Raw genomic sequence first — 20,877 nt, forward strand, 5'->3', positions numbered from 1 at the left:
CTTTCTCCCAGCAACATCAACAAGTGTTCAACTGAGACCTAACTTTGAATACAGTCTTGTAGTTCCTATGTATTTTGACTGCTTTTCCTTAACAATTCTGCTTCCCATAGGAATGGACAACAGAAAGACATATGTAACTCCCCAAATGCATTTCTTTCCAAACGAAAACCCAAATCTATTGCTGAGACAGACTACTACATGTAACTGCATCTAGCTAATGCCTCCAAATAATAAAGCAGACAAGCAAAAATTTACATATCATGAGCCCTTTCTCCTCCACAACCTAGACAGAGTTTAGTATGCTGACATACTACTATCCAGAATGTATATTCTAGTAACATTTAGACCATTTCTTAAATGGCACATAAGGGAAATGCAGAAATGTCCCCAAAATGGTCTTGCTTAAGTTCATTGTAAATGATAAATTTTCTAGCAACCTAAGCCATAATCCATTTCTCCTCCAGAGTGAGGAACTTGTCCTTTCCTCCCTTCACGTATATACCAAGCCTTCCTTACCCATGGAAGTCTATGAATAAGAACGGGAAATACTATTCATGCCTCCTCTTCAAATCTACACCAGATGAGAGTTGCAGAGAATGCAGTGCTTTGCTATTTATGTAGTAGAAACAAAATACCATCATGTGTTAAGAATCACATGTAAAACTGTGAAAGTGCTCTTAAATTCCTGCATGTCTTACATCCCCTCAAAAATATTTCCTGAATAGCTGACTAACTCACCTAAGACAGTCTCCCTGCTCATTAAAAAATCTTACATACATTTCTAGGCCCATACCATGGTTTTCTAGAACTGCTATGAAGCAAAAGTTTACAGGTTCTGGTCTCCCCTATGAAGACAGGCTGAGGGAGCTGGGCTTGTTCAGCCTAAGACGAAAAGGCTGTGAGGAGACCTCACTGCAGCTTTTCAGTATTTAAAAGGAGATTATAAACAGGAGAGGAATCAATTTTTAACTCAGTAGATACCAACAGGACAAGGGGGAATGGTTTTAAGGAGGGAAGGTTCAGATTGGGTGTCGGGGAAGTTCTTTACAGAAAGTGGAGAGGTGCTGGAGAGGCTGTGGGTGCTTTGCCCCTGGAGGTGTTCAAGACCAGGTTGAATGGGGCCCTGAGCAACTGAGTCTAGTACCGCATCTGGAGGTTGGTGGCCCTACCTTTGTTAGGAAGATTGGAACTTGATCCTTGGGGTCCCTTCCAACCCAAGCTATTCTATAACTCAGGCCTAGATGGACAACTGTTCTTACCAAGAATTACTGTCATTTAAACTCAGTTCAGTAACGCCTCTAATTCACATGATCACCCACTCTAGCAGGCAGGTGCTACAGTTAATTTTCATATAAACAGCTCTGTATCAACATTCAGCTCTCTTTCTTGATATCCAATTCCCCAAAGCTAGCATGCCTATGATACGTATGAAAAAGTCTGGTGAGATTCCTCCTTATAACAAAAAGCTGGGAATGCTCAAGATCAGCAAAAGCTGTTTTACAGCCTCATCTCCATCTCTGATGACAGACCAACACACTGACATTCAGATGACTTTGCCTCTGCCACTGGAAGAAACTTGCACATCTCTGCTGTCTGCCTGGATTTAAAAACTTTCTCTTAGGACTTCATCAGCCACACAGATTTTGTTCACCATTCTATTCAACCAGACACTTTCCAATCTATCCAAAATATTTTTCACTTTCTGCGTTTGATCTACTTCCCATCTGCATTAACTCAGTTCTGAAATCTCCAGCCTGAGGTCCACACATTACTTTTAAAGACTCTACGAGAAATAAGAAGCTACAAAGAAAAGCACACCAGTGTTCAACACTCCTAAATGATACCTAACGTGTTCTAGAAACTATGTGGTGTCCTGGTGTGACAGATGACATGTAGTTTTTGCATAATAGAATGTTGTACCAAAGGGGTATAACTCAGAATCCATAAACAAGATAAGTTTCTGTCTGTGGTTAAAGAATAGGGCATGCACATTCTGGAGAGATAAAAGGAGAGTCTGTATGGTGTGTTAATTCATGTCTCTCCTCCCCTGGGGAAATCACAACGGCAGACTGAGGGGATGACCAACAGTAAGGACTGTAAAACGTACATCTGCATCCAGAACTATGTAAGAAGAAATGAACTTATCTGGCAAGACATATGGCCAGAGATACTGGCCTGAAGATACTGGCCTGGCAACTATTTTGCAGATTCTGTTTACTTGGAGAAACACAGAGAGATGGAACTTTGTCAACTATCTAGAGGATGTGTACATGAAGAATGTGAACCTGCACCAGGGGACGGACTCAGGATACAGCAGATATAAGAGCTTGTTTTTCTTACAGCAGGCTCTTCTGCTTGCAGGACGCCTGCTACTGCAATCGTGAAATAAAATACTGTTTACTGAGATCCTTGCCTGGGCCTAACCTATTCGCTTGCAAGTGTTTCTCGCAATTGGGGGCTCATCCAGATACTATCACCCCAGTGGGGAGTCCTCACTGCTGTGACACTCCACTATATTTTCAGTGGTCCTATATGCTACAGTAGTGGCAATTCTGCAGGGAGCTGATAACAAACAAGACAAAACAAATTAAAAAAAATACTAGAACTGGTTATAAAGGCAGGATCCATGAACAATGACGTAGAGAGAAAGAAAGCACAGTAGACAGTATAGTTTTGGGAAACTGACCCGGCAACTCTATGCACAGACCAAGGTAAGAAAAATTAAGTATTACATTGGAGGTCAGATGAGACTGTTGTGTGAAGCGCAACTGAGGCATACTCATGTACAAAGTGAGTGTAGAGTCCCAACCTATGGTTCTGTAGTTCCACAAGGAGCGTGGCCAGAGAGACAAATTATGTGATTAAGAAAGAAAGGAAGAGTCTCAGAAATCTGGAAAACCCTTAGGTGTGCAACACTCAGCACAATAATGTGCATAGCAGTGCACCTCCATTTTCTAGAGCTAGAACTTCAGTGTGTGGTACCCTGAAGGAAGTAAAATCCTGCAGCAGTGCAGTAAAGGTGACTAGGAAAAATGGGACAGGAAGAGACCCCTAGCAGTGCCTATTGACAGTCCTTTAGCAAGAATGATAAGAAATTGGAAGGATAGCCTGTAAATAAAAGTGAAAGATAAGAAAAAGATAATTAAATATTATGTAGTTATATGGACAAAAGAACCAATCAAAAGAGCTGCAGTATTTTGGCCAAAATATCGGTCTGACAAAGATTGGGTATGTTGGATGCTGAATTTATCAGCAAACAATAAGACTCCTTTCTCAAATGAAGAAATGGCTTATGCCACTTGCTGATTGCAAGAAGTAAAACAATTTCTCATAAGAAAGAGTCAAAGTTCAGAAGAAAAAGAAGAGAAGCAGAAAGCTCATAAACAGGATCCCTTAGAAACTCTGACCTCTCCTTATAACCCAAATGTTGCTTTAATGAAAACAGCAGCTGTTTCAGGAACAGAGCTGAAGAATGCAGAAACAAGAGCTGGTGCCAGGTAGGGGAAACCCCTCCTCCCTTCCAGCCTGAGTCCAGAGCTGCAGCTGAAGCCACCTCTAGATGGAGAGTGCACTCCAGGCTTTGGTAGGAGTTAGAACAGTGTAGAAAAGAAATTGAAAATTTCCCCTTTCCCAATATAATATGTATCCCCTTAGAGAAGTCCCAATGGGACAAGGAGAAATAGGATACATAAACCCTCTCCTTACCAGTGGCGAAGTGAGGAGTTTTAAAAGGCAAATGAAGTCTCTGACTGAGGATCCTATTGGACTAGCGGAGCAGTTTGATCAATTCTTGGGACCTAATTACTGTTCCTGGAGGGAAATGATGTCTATTCTATGCATGCTCTTCAGTGGAGAAGAATGCGGGCTACCATGCAGGAGTGGGAGAAAAGGCACAGGATAAATATGAGGGACTTGTGAGATACGATAATAGTGGGAATTAAGGAAGAATTACTCAAGACTCAGAACTTTACTAAAGCTTTTGACGTTCAGCAAAGTAAACATGAAACCCTGAGTGAATTTCTGGAGAGACTTGGAGACAGGAAGCAAAGGAATTCAGGGATGGATCCTGATGATTCCTGTAGTTAAAGGGCTCTTAAAGGTCAATTTTGTGACTAAAGCCTGGCCTGATATACAAAGGAAGCTTTAGAAGGTAGAAGGGTGGAATGTATAACTATTAGAAAACCTTTTGAGAGAGACACAGAAAGTTTATGTTAAAAAGGAAACAAAAAGCAAAAAATGATCTCTACAGTAGATCAAGTGGTGAGACAGAGAATGGAAACCCATCAGGAAAAGGGTTTCTAAGGAAGACAAATTTTGGGGTGGAACAGTGAGGAAAGAGATAGCAGGATTGGAAAATTAAGGTGGCAAACTCCCCCCTTCCCAACCACAACAAGAACAGATACAGAGAAAATGTTTCAAATGTGGACAAATGGGTCACCTCTAATGAAAATATCCTGAAGCAAAAAGGGAAGAGAAAATATTCACAATTATAAGTTATGAATAGAGAAGTCAGGGGCTCTGTGAAAAGTGGTCCCATGAAGAGCCCTTGATAAACGTAGAGGTGGGATCTAATAAAGAAGTTGTATTTTTAGTAGACATAGGGCCAGATCATACTTAGCTTATAAAGTACCAGGACTTAATTTGACTAGTATTACTCGATTACTGTAAGAGTAATGGGGGTAGAAGTGGTCACTTTGTGAGACCACTAAGTTAAACTAGGGAACTAAAACAGTCAGTGGACAATTATTATGAAGCAGGAACAAACTTATTGGGAAAAGATTTAATAATCAAGTTAGGGTTAGAGTTGAAAACCTGAAAAAGGGAATAACCATTTCAATGAATTTATTAACCAAGAAAGATGAAGAAATAAATGCATTAGTTCGGGCAAGAGAGGAAAATCGAGGAGGGCTCACTGTGACTCCTTTGAAAATCTTTGAAAATAACTCTTCAAGAAGGGAGTGAGAGATAGTGAAACAGCAACAACATCCTATTTCACTTGAAGGAACAACAGACTTGAAACCAATTGTGCAACCCTTGATTAAAGATGGTTTTCTGGACCCTTGTATATCACCATATAACACTCCAATTTTACCAGTACAAAAAACAAATGGGACATACCGACTAAAACAGAATTTGAGAAAAGTTAATGAAATAGTAAGAAAGCGTCACTCTGGTTTCTAACCCTGATACCCTGTTGAGCAAAATCTCTTTTGAACCTAAATGGTTTAGTGTTGTAGGTTTAAATGATGTATTTTGGGCTTGCCCCTTGGACCCAGATAGTAGAGATATTTTTGCATTCGAATGGGAGGACCCAGAATCAGGTCATAAACAACAACACAGATGGACTGTTTTGCCCCAAGGGTTTTACTGAATCATCTAATTTGTTTGGACACATATTGGAGAAAATTTTAGAATACAATTTTAGAGTTTTAGGTTCAAGAAGGGGTGGTATTTTTACAATATGTAGCTGACTTGTTAATATCTTATATATATAATATATATTAACATATATAGAAAAATTAAAGGTAAAAGAGGCTACAAATGAACTCAAATTTCTTAGGAAAGCATGGACTAAGCGTGTCCAAAAATAAAATACAGTATATGGAAAAAGAAGTTAAATACTTAGGACATCTAATCTCTAAAGGTAAACAGAGGATAAACCCTAAAAGGATTCAGGGAATTGTGCAACTCCCTCTCCTCAGAACAAAGAAGGAATTAAGAAAATTCCTAGGTTTAACTGGGTATTGTAGACTGTATATAGAAGCATACGCTCAGGAAACAAGCTATTCAAACTATTAAGGAAAAAACCCAACACGTTAAATTGGACAGAAGAAGAAAAAGAAAGAGTGGAAAAACTGAAACAAGATTTGGTTACAGCACTAATTCTGGCTCTTCCTACCCTGAATAAGCCATTTCATCTTTTTATGAGTAAGTGAGGGTGCTGCTTTGGAAGTCTTAACCCAGAAATGGGAAAATAAAAGAAAACCCACAGCATACCTGTCTAAATTTCTAGACCCTGTATCTCAGGGCTTGCTAGAGTGTGTTCAGGCAGTAGCAGCAACTGCCTTGTTGGTGAAAGAAAGCAGGAAATTAACCTTTGGAGGGCGATTGATTGCTGTTACCCCACACCAAATAAGGAATACCCTTACTCAGAAGGCAAGAAGGTGGCTAACAGACTCCAGGATACTGAAATATGAAGCCATATTAATTGAAAAAGACTATTTAACTATAGTCATTGATTCTATCCTGAATCTTGCCTTCTTCTTATGAAAGGGAACTAAAGATACAGTGAATGTGGAACATTATTGTTTAATCAATTATAAAACAAAGATAAGGTCAGACTGACAAGATATACCCTTAGATTAAGAGGAAACACTGTTTATAGATGGCTCCTCTAGAGTGGTACAACGAAGATGATGTAATAGCTATAAAATCAAAGGGACATAATTTCCCTTATGTTGAGGAAATGGGAAGTTTGCCTGGTAATTGGTCAGCTCAAACTTGTGAGTTATATGCATTAAATCAGGCATTAAAACTGTTACAGACTCATGATATGCATATGGAGTGGTACACACTTCTGTAAAAATTTGGGAAAAAAAAGGACTTTAATAAACAGTAAAGGGAGGGAACTGGCCCACGAGGAATTAATCAGATGGGTTTTCTGGAAAGCCTGTTATTACCTGTGGAAATCGCTACAGTACATGTAAAGAGAAACCAAACAGGAAACTCTCTAGCAGAATGGGGAAAGAAAGTCTCTGATAACAAAGCTACAGAAGCTGCCTTGCAATCAAAAAATGAAAATGAAACTTTTGTTGTGCCTGAAGTAAAACCCCCTGGAAAGCAAGGATTCAAGAAAGAAGAGATAGCAGCCTTCAAGGAATTAGAGGCAAAGGAGTCAGGAGGACAGTGAACTCTCTATGATGGTAGGGAAATGATGAATAAACAAGTAATGAGAGAAATTTTAACTGTTCTACACCAAAAGAGTCATTGTGAGGTCCAGGCAATGTGTGATGCTGTATTTAAAAAGTATGTATGTATACAACTGTACGCTACAGCTAAACAAATACGTAAAAGCTGTATAACATGTCAATGAATAAATAAGGCTCTACAGAAACAACCTTCAGATGGACGAGAGCCAGGATTTCAACATTTCCAGAGCATCTAAGTAGACCATACTAAATTACCCAAAGTAGAAAGATTTAAATATACGCTAGTATTAATTGAGCATTTGTCAGATGGGTAGAGGCTTCTCTTTCTGTATCAAGAATAGCTAAGATAATAACAAAAATAATTCTGGAACAAATAATTCCCAGATATGGGATTGTGGAAAATACAGACTCAAATCAAAGAAGTCATCTTACTTCACATATCTTACTAATGGAAACCCTAGGGATAAGATGAGAGTTTCATACTCTATGGCATCCTTCCTCCCCTGGAAAGGCAAAATGGATGAATCAGAGATTAAAGAAACATCTGCCAAAAGTGGGTTTGGAAACTAAGCTCCCATGGACTAAATGCTTACCCCTGGCACTGCTAAGAATCAGAACTGCTCCATGAAAAGATGTTGGAATCTCACCTTACGAGATACTTTTTGGATTACCCTACCTGGGAAAGGGGATGGAGTTCTTCAGTTTGAAACTAAAGATGTCTTTTTCAAAAACTACATACTTGGGTTGCCTTTATCTTCTCTCACACACGAAGGACCGTTGGCCCAGACTATGTCACTAGAGTTTGCACAAGTTCCAACCAGGAGACTGGATATTGATCCAGTCTTGGATGGAAGCTAAACTTCAGCCCTAGTGGGACAGACCCTTCCAAGTTCTGCTGATCAAAGAGACAGCTGTTCAAACCACTGAAAAAATGTTGGACTCGTACATGAGTTAAAGGACTCACCAATCTAGCCTCAGACTGTGAGGACTGGTGGGTTCAGATGATCCCCTATGGATCATTCTAAGAAAGCCCTCCTCTGACTCCTAGCCCCAAACACTGCTAAGTTAAAAAAGAGCTAAATTGCAATACTGGTGGTAATAACGACCCCTCTCAGAGGATTTGAGAGTATAGATTGGGAGGACAGTGATAAATGGAGAGGGGAAATAGGCTACTCTGTGAAATTATGGGTAAATGTAACCAAGACCAAGGTTCCCCAGACCATTTAGTCAGGTGTTAGCCTGTGGAGACGTGGAGGCTCAACAACTAACTAGTGAGAACAAATAGCACTGCCCTCCCCCAGGGTCAGGAACAGATACATAGGATGGAGTAATGTGTGGTCAACAACCAACTGTAATGGATGGACTTATTCACCAAGTTCATCCAATTCCATTAGGACTTTGAAAAACCAAATCAGCATATTTAAAGGGATTGCTCAGCCAAATTGCCAGCCCCTGCAGTGCAATCTGATTGTGATAATGATTAGAAGGGCAGATAAAATTATAAACCGTACTTATGGTTTTGGAGTAGATGTGACAGGGAAAGACCCAGTGGCCAGATTCAAGATAGCTGTATGGAAACCACAGCCCAATGTTACTAACCATACCCAAGAAGAGAGAGAATCTGTAAAAGGAGAGGGGCACTATCTCAATAACCCCATTATAACTGTTAAGGAAATAAAGGAACTCCAACACACATTTGAGGTAGAAACAGAATATGAGGATGTGAATGCCTGGGTAGAATGGGTAAAATATATATGTCCAAATTCTCAAACATAGCAATTGTTATGCTTGTGCTTCAGGGCGACCAGTTGCCCAGGTGGGCCCCTTTCCATTGAGGTGGACAAACAATGTCCAGGGAACAGTGTGTATGATCACACTCTACCAGGAGAAGACTGCCTGGGGAATTGAAACCTGTAAGTTTCTCTCTCTCTTTTGTTCCCCCCTCTCCACAGCGGGGACACCAGAAATCTTCCCATGTTATCTACAGTTGGCAAACATACAGCCTATCCCTCACAGCAGGGTGGTAATCCTACCAAGTTCCTGGGAGAATTCACTCTGTCCACTGAGACCCTAAAAATTGCAGAAAATGTAGTGAGGAACTACTTGGCTCTCAAATAGTTCCCAGGGCAGATCTCTGGTAGTATTGTGGAGGGAAAATCCAGTGGTCCACCTTGCCTTCTAACTGGAAAGATACATGTGCCCTTATACAATTGGCTATACCATTCACCCTGGTATCTTAAATACAAAAAAGAAGCAAAAAAAGTCTAGGGGTATCATTTACTGATAGGATATAGATATAGATAGATAGATAGATAGATAGATATACACATACATACACACACTATTGGGGTACCCATTGGAGTCCCTGACAAACATAAAGCAAGGAGCCAACTTGCAGCAGGGTTTGAGTCTTCACTGTTATGGTGGGTAACTATTAATAAAATTATAGATTGGATCTATGGTATTTACTACAATCAGCAGAGGTTTATAAAATATACAAGAAATGCTATAAAATGGATTGCAGAACAATTAATTAGACATCACTAGTAGCATGGCATGGGGATACCATGGGGATACCATTAGATATGATATTGGTTAAAAAGAGGAGTATGTGTGATTGAGTATGTGTGATGCCAGGCAGTCAGTGTTGCACCCTTATTCCCAAGGAAGCAGCCCTACATGGCACCACAACTAGAGCACTGCAGGGACTCACTACTTTGGCCAATGAACTCGTAGAGAATTCAGGAACGGACACTTCAACTGCAAGATGGTTGGAATCTTGGTTTGGTAAATGGAAAGGCGCGGTAGCATCCATACTCACATCTTTAATTGTGGTAGCAGGAGTTTTAATAGCAATCAGCCGTTGTATTTTCCCATGCGTTAAGAGGATTGGTCCAGCAGCTAATTGAAACTGCCCTATCTAAGCAGATGTCAGTAGGGCCACCACTGTATTCAGACAAAATGTTAATGTTAAGAGAAGAAAGTGGTGATCAGGTGGACATGTATGCAGAAGAGAAGTGTGACATCACGATGTCAAGGCTGGAGGTCACCTACGAACCTTGGCTGAATAGATAATTCAAATAGCAGTAACTGTAAATAAAAGAAAGGGGGAGTTGTGGGAGATGACATAGTTTTTGCAAAATAGAATGTTGTACCAAAGGGGTATACCTCAGAAGTCATAACCAAGGTAAATTTCTACCTGTTGTTAAAGAATAGGGCATGCACATTCTGGAGAGATAAAAGGAGAGTCTGTATGGTGTGTTAATTCATGTGTCTCCTCCCCTGGGGAAATCGCAGTGGGGGGTTAAGGGGATGACCAACAGTAAGGATTGTAAAACATACATCTGCACCCAGAATTATGCAAGAAGAAATGAACTTATCTGACAAGACATATGGCGGAAGATACTGGCCTGGCAACTACATTGTTTTTGAACTTATGTATGTTGTAACTGGCTAATGGCTGGTATACCCACCTAAAAAGGAATTTCTTTCTTTACTTTAAAATAACCAAAAAGAGGTCAAGATTCAGAAACGGTGGGGAAAGATTAGACTTAGAGCCAAGCCTATTCATTTGTTACAAGTGAATACCTGCAGCTGCCCTTAAATCTCAACTGGCCATCACGTACTACAAGAAAATCTTGATTTCCTGAAGTGTCACTACAATATGAAGCTGATTGCTTATTATTTAGATTTGTAAGCTATGCTTCTTGCACAGAAAGAACGAATATGGACAATACCAGGTTATAAGATCTTCGTGTTCAGATGACTTCAGGCTTGAGATGAGGAGAAAACAACATTTGATGTGAAATGTTCTATATACACATATATAGTGTCAGCTACCACCAAGTAATATTGTGATAAACAAATGAAGAACAAGAAGATTTGTAAGAATATGAAGTACATAAAAGAATCACCCAAAAGGCAGCATTCCCAGATGGGTAAAAAAGGAACTATCTAAACAGTAGATTGGCTGTCAGCCCACAAGGTTAACCTCTGGCTGGGAGTAAGAATACCTTTTTCCTCTCATAAAATAAAAATCCATAAATAAAGCCTGCAGAATTATCCTCATTAATTCTTTGGTTTTAAAAATAGGTTAAAACGAACATGTCATCAACATGTCATCAACAGCATACATAACTTGCACTTATCTTCCTACAGAGCAGACAGATTGCTGGACTAGATTAATTCCTTCCAGACTTACTTTTCAGTGCACTAAAGATGTGGCAATTTCAGGTAAATTTAATTTTTTAAAGAAAGTACTGTAGCCTAGAGAAACAATGGGGAAACTAGAATGTGGAACATGGAATCAAAGACCACAACAAGGACATCAGGTAACCAAATACCAAATTAGACAGACCTGTGTTTCTACTGTATTACACCTAGTCTTTTAATTATTTTAATTCAGTAAATTAGGCTCAGCATTAAAAGGGACAACTCACAGACTCTGTATATGTCCCCCACTCCCCTTACTCCGGTTAATATTTTGCAATCCATTTTTCCTAATACCGTAGATGTCTCACAGTCACATGAGTTTCTTCTGCTGTTGTTACCTGCCACCTAACACTTATCATTCTGTTGCAGTAGAAGGGCATATGGAAGAATTTCTTGTTTGGCATTCACATAATCAAAACCGCAGTTCATGGAGTGGTGACATGTGAATTCCTCATCGAACAAAGAAGTTCAAGATGCACTGCGATGTGCACTGTCTTTTGGGTTAAGAAAGAGGTGATCTTTCCAGATTTCCTGGAACCTGGACAGACTACTGATGGTGACTAGGTTGAAAAACAGCATTTTGAAGCTGACAATTTGCTCTATGAGTTACTGTTATTGTGCTCTTTACATCTGTGGTTTCCTTGGATAAAAAGAGGAGGCATTCCTTTCAGAACAACCTATGTTGAAAAAACATCTGAAATGAGTACTAAATCTTCACACATGTCATAGGAAACAAAATACCACAACAGGAAATTTGGGAACCCGTATGAAGTCATGTATTCCAATTGTGTGATATTTATCGCTGTGTATAAAGTACACATTCTCCTCTACACATTAATTAAAAACCTTGAAATTCTTATCATCTTTAACGTGGTTTGAGAATAAGGAAGGGAGTTAACAGAGAAGGATAAAGTGTACAAGTTCTTAGATCTATCAGTGAAGACAACATGAAGTGCATTCCTCATCTTTCACAAACAAAAAGAATCAGCCCCCCCATCTGCCTTCTTCACTGGATTTTGCTCTACTGAATTTTGGAATTAAAGTACTACAGGTATCTACATGAGAGGATTTTAATCCTGTCCTCATTTTTGTCTCATCTGAGTAAAGCAAAGGACACTGACAAATTTCTTAAAAGGTCAACCTGTAGAACAAGAGGAAATAAAGAAGTATAATTTTATCTAAATTACACTGCTAAATAAATCATTCAAGGAAGTTTGACCAAAATGGACCAATAGCGAAAATGGGAAGAGAGGAAAGCAGACAAGTTACCAAACTTATGAAGGTTACAATTAGAACAGAAAAAGTCAATTTACCTGACAACAGGGTGGTTTTAGACGTCACCAAACTGCAGCGTTTACCATTTTACCCGCTTGCATTACTGAGAGGAAAAGTTTAGGAAGGAACATTCTCAAGGACTTTTCATAAGTTCTCATTCTTGTCATCAGAAAGGGGAGAAGGAAAAGTTTTCTCTGACTTGTTTGACTTTTTTGGTTCCTGAAAAGTTTTGCAGAGAACAGTAAGAAAGTGCACACTGTTAGAAAATATTTGTTTAAAAAAAAAAAAAAAAAAAAAGAGGGAGAGTAAGTCACACAGAATAGAGCAACAACAAAACCCATCCAAAATTCATGCATCAAATTTCTGCCATCAATTTAAATGAATAAATAAAATCTTTTCAACTAAAAACAGAAATATGAGAGGCCAGCAAGATCCACCACAAGAATACTCCAAAAAGTCACCCTCAAAACAAAGAAAGAAAATCTGGTTTATAAATACTGCAGTTTATAGTACTTTACGAAGATTTATGAAACCTGCAGTGTTCATTTTAAAACAGCTCCTAGAACAGTGAAAAATTTAAAAATTAAAAAAAGACAGTAGCAACAGAAGTTACCTGTCTGAGCACCTACAATTCCACAGAGAGAACAGAAGTGGGTCGTTTATCTTGCACCAGCCATAATGCCCATAAACCTTCTCAAAAAGAGTGAGGCGTGAGAAAGATATTGTACATGCAAATTGTTTTCATGAAGTCTTTCTAAGCCCCTAGGGTCACTTAGGTATTTAACTGATAGATATTCACAAGAGGGAGAAAAGATTTCACAAATGTCACTGGTGTCACGTGTTGAATTTTGAAGTCCAATATAATATCTTAAGAAGTATCCTTTGCATCTGAAGTACACTGGTGCTCCAGAGAATACTTCCTGAATAAGTATCTCACATGAAAGATAGCTCACAAAGTAGAAGAAAATGCACAAATAGTGACCACAAGTTCAGAATAAGAAGCTTTAACAGTCCACATACTCATCAAGCATTGACCTTCTATTATTGCATTATGAATGATGTGGTGTAACATTGAATTACAATTTTTTATAAAACACACTAAAGCATTAAATACAAAGCTTAAGATACAATCCATACATTGACATAGCAAGACATCAATTAGAAACATGTTAAATTGAACAGAAGTCTCCACTGTTACAAAATAATAATAATAATAATAATAATAATCAGGTGTAGTTTAAGAAACTTATTGTTGTAAGAGAGTTTCTAAGTGGCTTTTTCAAAATTAAGAAATACAGAAATATTTCTATCACTGTAAGATATTATATCCAGCTGTATATTGATTACTTCTTCAGCATAAAATTCCAAACTCAAATATGCAGGTAGTTTTAGTGCAACTATATGAAAGTTTAGCATGTGTTTTTTCAGCATATGGAAATGAAGGAAATACAGCATATAAAGCTGAGGTCTGTGAAGTTCACCTTCAATGGGAAATACTGGCCTGACTGGCCTGATTACAACAGGTCATACTTGGATACTCTTTTTTTTTTTTTTTTTTTTTTACTTCAAAGCAAGAACCTTACTCTGCATCCCATATCATTTTGTACATTTCACTATTTCAGAAGCAACGGATAAATAGTGAGTAAATACATCAGACAAGTACCATTTGTACCAGTAAATCTTCAAGTAGGGTTTTCATATGTAATGTCAATAACCTACGTATAAACAAACATACATGTTGTTTCAAATATTGCCTCCTTTCCTGATCACTACGCAGACTTATCTCCAAAATTGCTTGGAAGCACCAACCACAGAGGAGTATCTTATCACAAAGGAACCAAACTGCAAGTTTCTCAACCCACTGTTTGTCAAAAAATCTCATGGCTATTTACTACACCTATTTTATTATGGTAAAATGTTATCTGGATATTCTGAAAGGGTGAGAGAAATGTAAAGTTACTGTGTAACACAACATTTCTCCACAAAATAGAATGGAGCCTTGAAAAACAGCCCAGAATGTTCAGTTACCTGTTCTTTTGCCTTAAAGACATTATTGTGACAGAAGTACAGAGATCCTACTATACCAGCTGACTCCCTATTTCTATTCCACACTGGCTTTATGTGAGCCACAGCTGAAAAGGTGAAGGTTGGCCCATCAGCTTCTCAATGAGTGCAAGCATCTACCAATAAAAAGGAAAAGAAAAACCAAAGAAAAGAACCAACATCCAAATTCCCCTTAGATAAACACACAAGGGGAGAAGAGTTTCTGAAGAACAGTGTACTGCTCAGTGACCAGAAAATCAGCTTCCTTTTAGTTCTGTGCTTCTGCAGCTCTTCACGGAAGTTAAAGACCGTTATATTCTTCAGATACAACCTGTGCACTTGAGGATTTAGGAAGAAAAGACTTGACAATATCCAGGCCGCTGAACCCCCTTTTGTTGCTGGACCAGCTAGTCCACTTCTCCTGCTTAATACCACAAGTCAACCTTACACTTGATTTTAATAATAATATTTAATTCTACCAAAAAAAAAAGAAGCCATTTTATTACATTCCTTTTTAAATTAAAAAAAAAAAAAAAAAAAAAAAAGAACTGTACAAAGAAGCATGATCAAATCTCCACAAAAGCAGGTTAATACTGTTCTGTTTATTGCCTCTTGAAGACTCTCTGCATAGTGTCCATGAGCTGTGTTTAAGGTCCAAGTGAAGATAAAACAGCAGAGCAGCAAAGAGGTGAAGAGGGGCCGCAAAAGTGGGCAGTGCAGAGCCTCAGAGGGTACATGGGACATGCTTCATTAAAGTATCCAGGAAACAGCAGCATTGCACACACACAACCCCCCTCCAAACAAACCCTACTTTCACAAGATTGTTTTTCAATTGTAAACGTTTTACTTTGTGTATTTAAAAAAGAGGCTTATCTTTATATTTATATTTATTTATATATATATATATATATGTATATATATATATATAAATATATATATAGTTGCAGGGCTTTATGATCACAGAAAACTGGGAATGGAATGAGAACAGAGGAAGGAGAAAGTGGAAGAAAAGGAGGAGGGGAAAATAGGGACTGAATAACTGACTCAATATCTCTGTTCTGGTTATGTGTTACCCAAAACAGTTCAAGGCTAATGAGAAAATGCACAGCCAGAACAACTAAGAAAAATCAGGCAGTCTAGAAAAAAAAATTGGATCTAAATAGACAAAACTCAAAAAGAAATGAAGCAAAGCAAATGCGCGTTCACAAACACACACAAGTGTGTGCGTTCACACCACAAACACATAAGAGTACAGAATCAATTTGTTAAATGTTTACGGACCTAGGTTCTACTTTTTTAAAACTTTTATTATTCTGGCTGAGCTCTCTTCCCTTTTTTTTTATTTTTCCTTTTTTTTTTTTTTTTTTTTTTTTTTTTTTTTTTTTTAAATTTAATTTGTTGCATGTTTGCCAAAGAATTGAGAACTTCTGTTATGCACTTTGGATTTCTGATAACATCAGCTTTTAAGTACTCTCAATGGGAAAAAGTAAGCCTTCTAAGTATTGTATGAACTGCAACTTTATTCTAGTGTATCTCTAGATTTCTAATCACTTTTCACCAACTTTTCACTTCTCCACACCTTATCACATTTCTCCCCCATAAAAAGCAAAAAATACCCCTCCCACTCAAAAAAAAACAAAACAAAACAGAAAAACAAAAAAAAACCACCAAAACAAACAAACAAAAAAAAACATAGTACAGACTTTAATTCAGTGTTTTCTTAGCAAGTAGTCTGCAGTGTTTTCACTTTGGCCACTGTTATAGATGCAGGCATAGAGAAGGGAGTGTTGGACTAGCATGTATTTAAAAAAAAAAAAAAAAAAAAAAAAAAAAAAGGAACATTAACATTGCAGATCTCTCTCAAAATGACTAAAACACTAACAAATACAAGCCAATGCACATTTTTTTTTAAACTAGTGTAATTTCTTTTCACATTGGATTAAACATTATTTTGTATACCAAACATTACAGTGCTGTTTAACTCCTCCAATCATGCAAAAAATAGTTAAAATGTGCCACTTCTACCACAATATAATATGACCCATTCCCCTGCATACCTCTCAAACTCAGGATTTGAAGTGAAAAAATCTGAGGTACTAGAAATCCTCTTTCAAATGCCTTATAAAGAAAAACAGACACAAATCTGCCTGTTAATATCAAGATGGCACCAATTTGAGATTTGTACAGAAGCTCACATTAGGGCAACTGACACTCCTCTCTGTCTCAACATTTGAATGGCCACATCCTGTAAGGTCTGAAAGAGATGATTTCAAAACTATGCTGAATTTACCACAAGAGTGGGAACAGTAGGTATCCAGGAGTTCTAAATACCTGGCATTTAACACCCTCAACTCTCACTGACAATTAAAGACAGTCAGCAATTTACAAGATCAAGCCTTAGAGAGCACAAGAGAGTTAACTGCTGCATTAACTCACAAAAGTTTCTAGAGAGACACCAGAACTTTCTGAAAATTTTCCAGTTAATCATATTTTAATGCTTTCCTTCGAACACCCATGCACTGCAATATCAAATCGCAGAATCAAAGCAGCATCCAAATAAAACTCCCATTTAGGCTGTAAATTAAACATCTTCATTACAACAATAGTGCTGAAGAACTATCGCAATATTATGTTCTGCAAAAAAATAGAGGCAGCTGTCACAGAACACATGCCTTTTAATCTTGCTCTCTTGACTGACTCTCCTTTCCTCATTTCTCTGAGTTTCTCTAATAAACAGCACTGCAAGTTGGTTTCAAAGAAAATTTTACAAGAGAGTTCTGTTGGTCATCTATTTACATGTGGCATCACTCCACAAGAAGTTTGATCTCATTGGCTAATAGCTGGTTCATGTTGAATAGAGCCCCCGGGAGCTTGGTGAGCAACTCTCTCTCCGTGGTCTCAGGGTCGCTGTCGACAGAGCTGGAGCTAGCACTCATATTGTCGACAACGGCACTAGCTGGAGGGCCCAGCTCTGGCTCGCTAGTCTCGCTTGCCGTGGACACCACAGAGAGTAAGGACATGCGCCGCGTCAAGCGACCGGGGGTTAGGAGAGAAGTGGCATAGTCCGCTATGATACCAGCTACATCTAGATTACAAGCCTTGTCAAAGGCAATGAAACCTACATTTGCATTGGCCTCACAGACGTAGAATGAACCGTCGTCCTTCATCAGTAGGTCAATGCCACACACGTCCATCCCCAGGATGTTGGACACTTGGATTGCCAGTTGCTTGCCTTGTTCACTCAGTGAGCACATCATCCCTACACCGCCTGGAAAAAAAGTGAAAAAAAACTCAGTGTCTATTCTGGACACAGGTGACCAACATACTTCTTGCCTGGCTGGTGCAGTTCAGTTGAAGATCAAAGAAAGCCTGCAAGCATAGAGATGATAACAACTCAGAAAGCAACCACCTTGCCACAACAACTGCTAATAACTTGAAACCTAGCAGGACTTCAAAAGATTCTGCAAAAGGCAGATCAAAACTATGACTTGTTTAAAAAAAACAGTAATAAAAATAGTGAAGAAATATGTAATTATATATTTTTTGCTATCTTCGGGGAATTAAAAAGATGACTAAACAAATCATTTCTGTTTCTATCTCTAAGATAGAAGCTTTCTATACATACCCTTGTTTCCTCCCTTAAGATAGAGGCTTGCTATATGTATTTGTAAGTTATCACAATAAATCATCCAAGAACCAAATGTTCTTGATGAGAATACAGATCTACCAGATAGAACTGTGGGGGAAGAGGGTTAGGACATTTTTATTTGCTTGTATCCCTCACAGTTTGCTGTCATAAGTTACTGTCTCTAAAGAAAGAATTCTGGAACACTGTCTGTACCTCAACTCGTCTACTACACAGACCATCATCTAAGTACTAAATGACACAAAATTCATTTATCATATCACTTAAGTTTAAAAATATAAAACAACACTTAAAATATTTAGTAGAAAAATCTTTCAGGCTGCATTTCCCCAGCATTGAGAAGTAGTAACTAAAATCTCTAGTGCATTTTGACTTACTAAAACTGTACTGTACATGAAGACATTTCTTCCAATCCCTGCTCAGGTCAGTTTCAGTAATTTCAGTGAATTTACTGGCCAGGAACCCCAACCCTCTTTTTTCCCTTCACCCTCTCCTAGCCTACAAAAAGTGATGCAGAAATACAGATCAAAGCATACAACAATCAGTGTAGTAAACTTCCTCACATACATGGTTTTCAGGGAAAAAATGTTGCAGGGAGGAGACTGACATACTTAAGGCAGCACAAGCAGCTGTAAAATGCAACTTGGCTGTTGACTTCCTTAAACTATTTTCTCTCTCTTAGTACTCTACTCTTTTCCAAATTGGTGGTCTCATATTTTCTCTGGTTTCCCACTACCTTTTGTTTTTCTAGTCCATTGCATCATACACTCTGTTTGTGCTCTTAGAAATTCCCACCCCTTCCATCTATCCTATTCATCTAGGGGCAGAGATAGTTTCTGATTATAGGTTTGTGTGATGCATATTTCACTTAGTTCTTGCTCTCACATTTCCACTGTGAACATCTAAAGGTAAACACAAATAACACAAAATAAAACTTTCAGTTTATTGCAACCGTGTTTGTCCTTTTTCTGAATTCAAATATTTTGATCAAAACTATGAACAAAGTTTTTCCTACCAAGTGAGCAGTTACTCTGCATTCTCCCATCTGTAGAGCATCGGAGCATGGTGCCCACCACACGGCCTCCTACTACGATGACACGTACATCCTTGCCATGGGACTCTTTAACATATTTTTGGAATAAGTATGGGGCGTCATGACGGATCAAATGGCTCAGGTCTGCCAGATGGTGCTTGTCTCGTGCCAGGAACACAGCTTTGCCTGTATAAGAAAAGGATGCATTGTAGGACTGAAAGAAGCTACTAATTTGTGCTGAGTCAGTGATTCAACACAGAGAAGTAAAACCTTTGACCACTATGTTGCTCATTCTCACATGCACTATCTGTAGTATATATGCATTTACAAATTCTTCTGTGCACATTAGCATTCCAGTGCTTCAGTATTTCTAAGCATTCAAGTACTGAAAGAATTGAGGAGCCATGAGAAGAGTATAAAAATAAATTAAAAATAAAAGTAAACAAATAAAACCAAGAAGCTGTAGATAATGGAGGTGTTTTTGCAATTTCAGTCTGTTTTGGGGTGGTAAAGTTAACAAGTCCTTAATGAGAGAAAAAGGGAAGAGATACTACAAAAGCAGTAGACATTTAATTAGACCCACAGCCTACATGTTTGATACGGCAAGAACTAATCACATGAAACTGCTAAACAACAGGTTGCTAGGAGCTCTTAAGCGACTAGTGTGTTACTGCAAAGCTGCTTCACTACCAGGAAGTTGCTGAAAGCTTCTCTTCCCAGTACTAAGAACTCAGAATTCCAGAATGAGGCTTAGCTGTGAAACAACTTAGTTCAGAACAAAATACTACACTCCAAAGTATCCAAGATAAATTTAGCTGAACATTCCAAAAACATAAATGGCATGTACTGTAACTTTGAAAAAAACCTCTTTAGCTCTTCAGGAATTACTAGCTTTTCTGCCAGCAAACTTAGGAAAGATTTGTTTTTAAGTTCAAACATGTCATTTCACTCTCCTTCACTTCTAAAGCACATCGAAAGACTTCTCTGTTCTCATCCAATTTTACTAGTACAAATGAAAAGCATTTAAGGAAGACTCCATCACTTCCATCTCTTTTCTAGTCTTACAAGAAGTCATCCATTTCCATCTTTAGCTACTTCTCCCAATTCCTCTCTCATTTTGTTAATGACTCGTTCATGTCATATTAAATGTATGTTTTGCGATAAGGCTACACTTATTTTTTTATGGCACAATTATCACTGAGTTATGCTGCAATACTAAGAAAATGCAAAAATGGATTTATAAACCGCCTATTCTAAGAAAACAGAATTGCAACTGTAGCAGACCTAGCAGAAACAATGTGCTAAGAATTCTAGCAAGTGCTCAACAGGAGAAGTCTCTACTTTCTCAGGGTTTAAGTCCTTCATAGCACAAAATGCTGCTTGAGGAACACGGAATTTCTTATAAGAATCACAGTAGCAGAACCTAGACTTAAAAGTAGACAAAAAAAAGCGAAATCTTCCACATGATCTCTCCCATGCCCAAGTTTAGCTCTCCTATTGGCAGTTACTCCTACTGTATTCCTAGAACTGGACAGAATGAATGATGCTTTGAAGGAGAACTACTTAGTTTTTTGTGATTATGCATCACCACAACATCTTGGCAAAATAAAAATGGCACATTTGCTGCAGCAGCAAACTGCAGAAAATTGGCTTAGGTGAGCATGACTTTTATTCATTAAATGACTCCTGTGAACATCTGTCTCAATTTTAAATACCATTTGAAATTGGCCCATCTTAAA

At 38.2% G+C, this 20,877-nt stretch overlaps 1 protein-coding gene across 4 annotated transcripts in view; it reads right to left on the reverse strand.

Moving 5' to 3' along the window:
* Positions 1-16,267: 16,267 nt before the first annotated feature.
* Positions 16,268-20,877, reverse strand: part of RIMKLB (ribosomal modification protein rimK like family member B) — a 40,752-nt gene continuing 36,142 nt past the window's right edge. For all 4 annotated transcript variants that reach the window (XM_042867378.1, XM_042867379.1, XM_042867382.1 and 1 more), the window contains 2 exons: positions 19,121-19,324; positions 16,268-17,727 (listed from right to left, as the gene is read on the reverse strand). In XM_042867378.1, the coding sequence (XP_042723312.1) occupies positions 17,264-17,727; positions 19,121-19,324 (668 nt within the window). In that variant the 3' untranslated portion in view covers positions 16,268-17,263. The remainder of the gene's footprint in view (positions 17,728-19,120; positions 19,325-20,877) is intronic.

Source organism: Lagopus leucura, unplaced genomic scaffold (assembly GCF_019238085.1).
Source record: "Lagopus leucura isolate 7727_CA_CO unplaced genomic scaffold, USGS_WTPT01 Super-Scaffold_100001, whole genome shotgun sequence".
In the NCBI taxonomy this organism is placed as follows: Eukaryota; Metazoa; Chordata; class Aves; order Galliformes; family Phasianidae; genus Lagopus; species Lagopus leucura.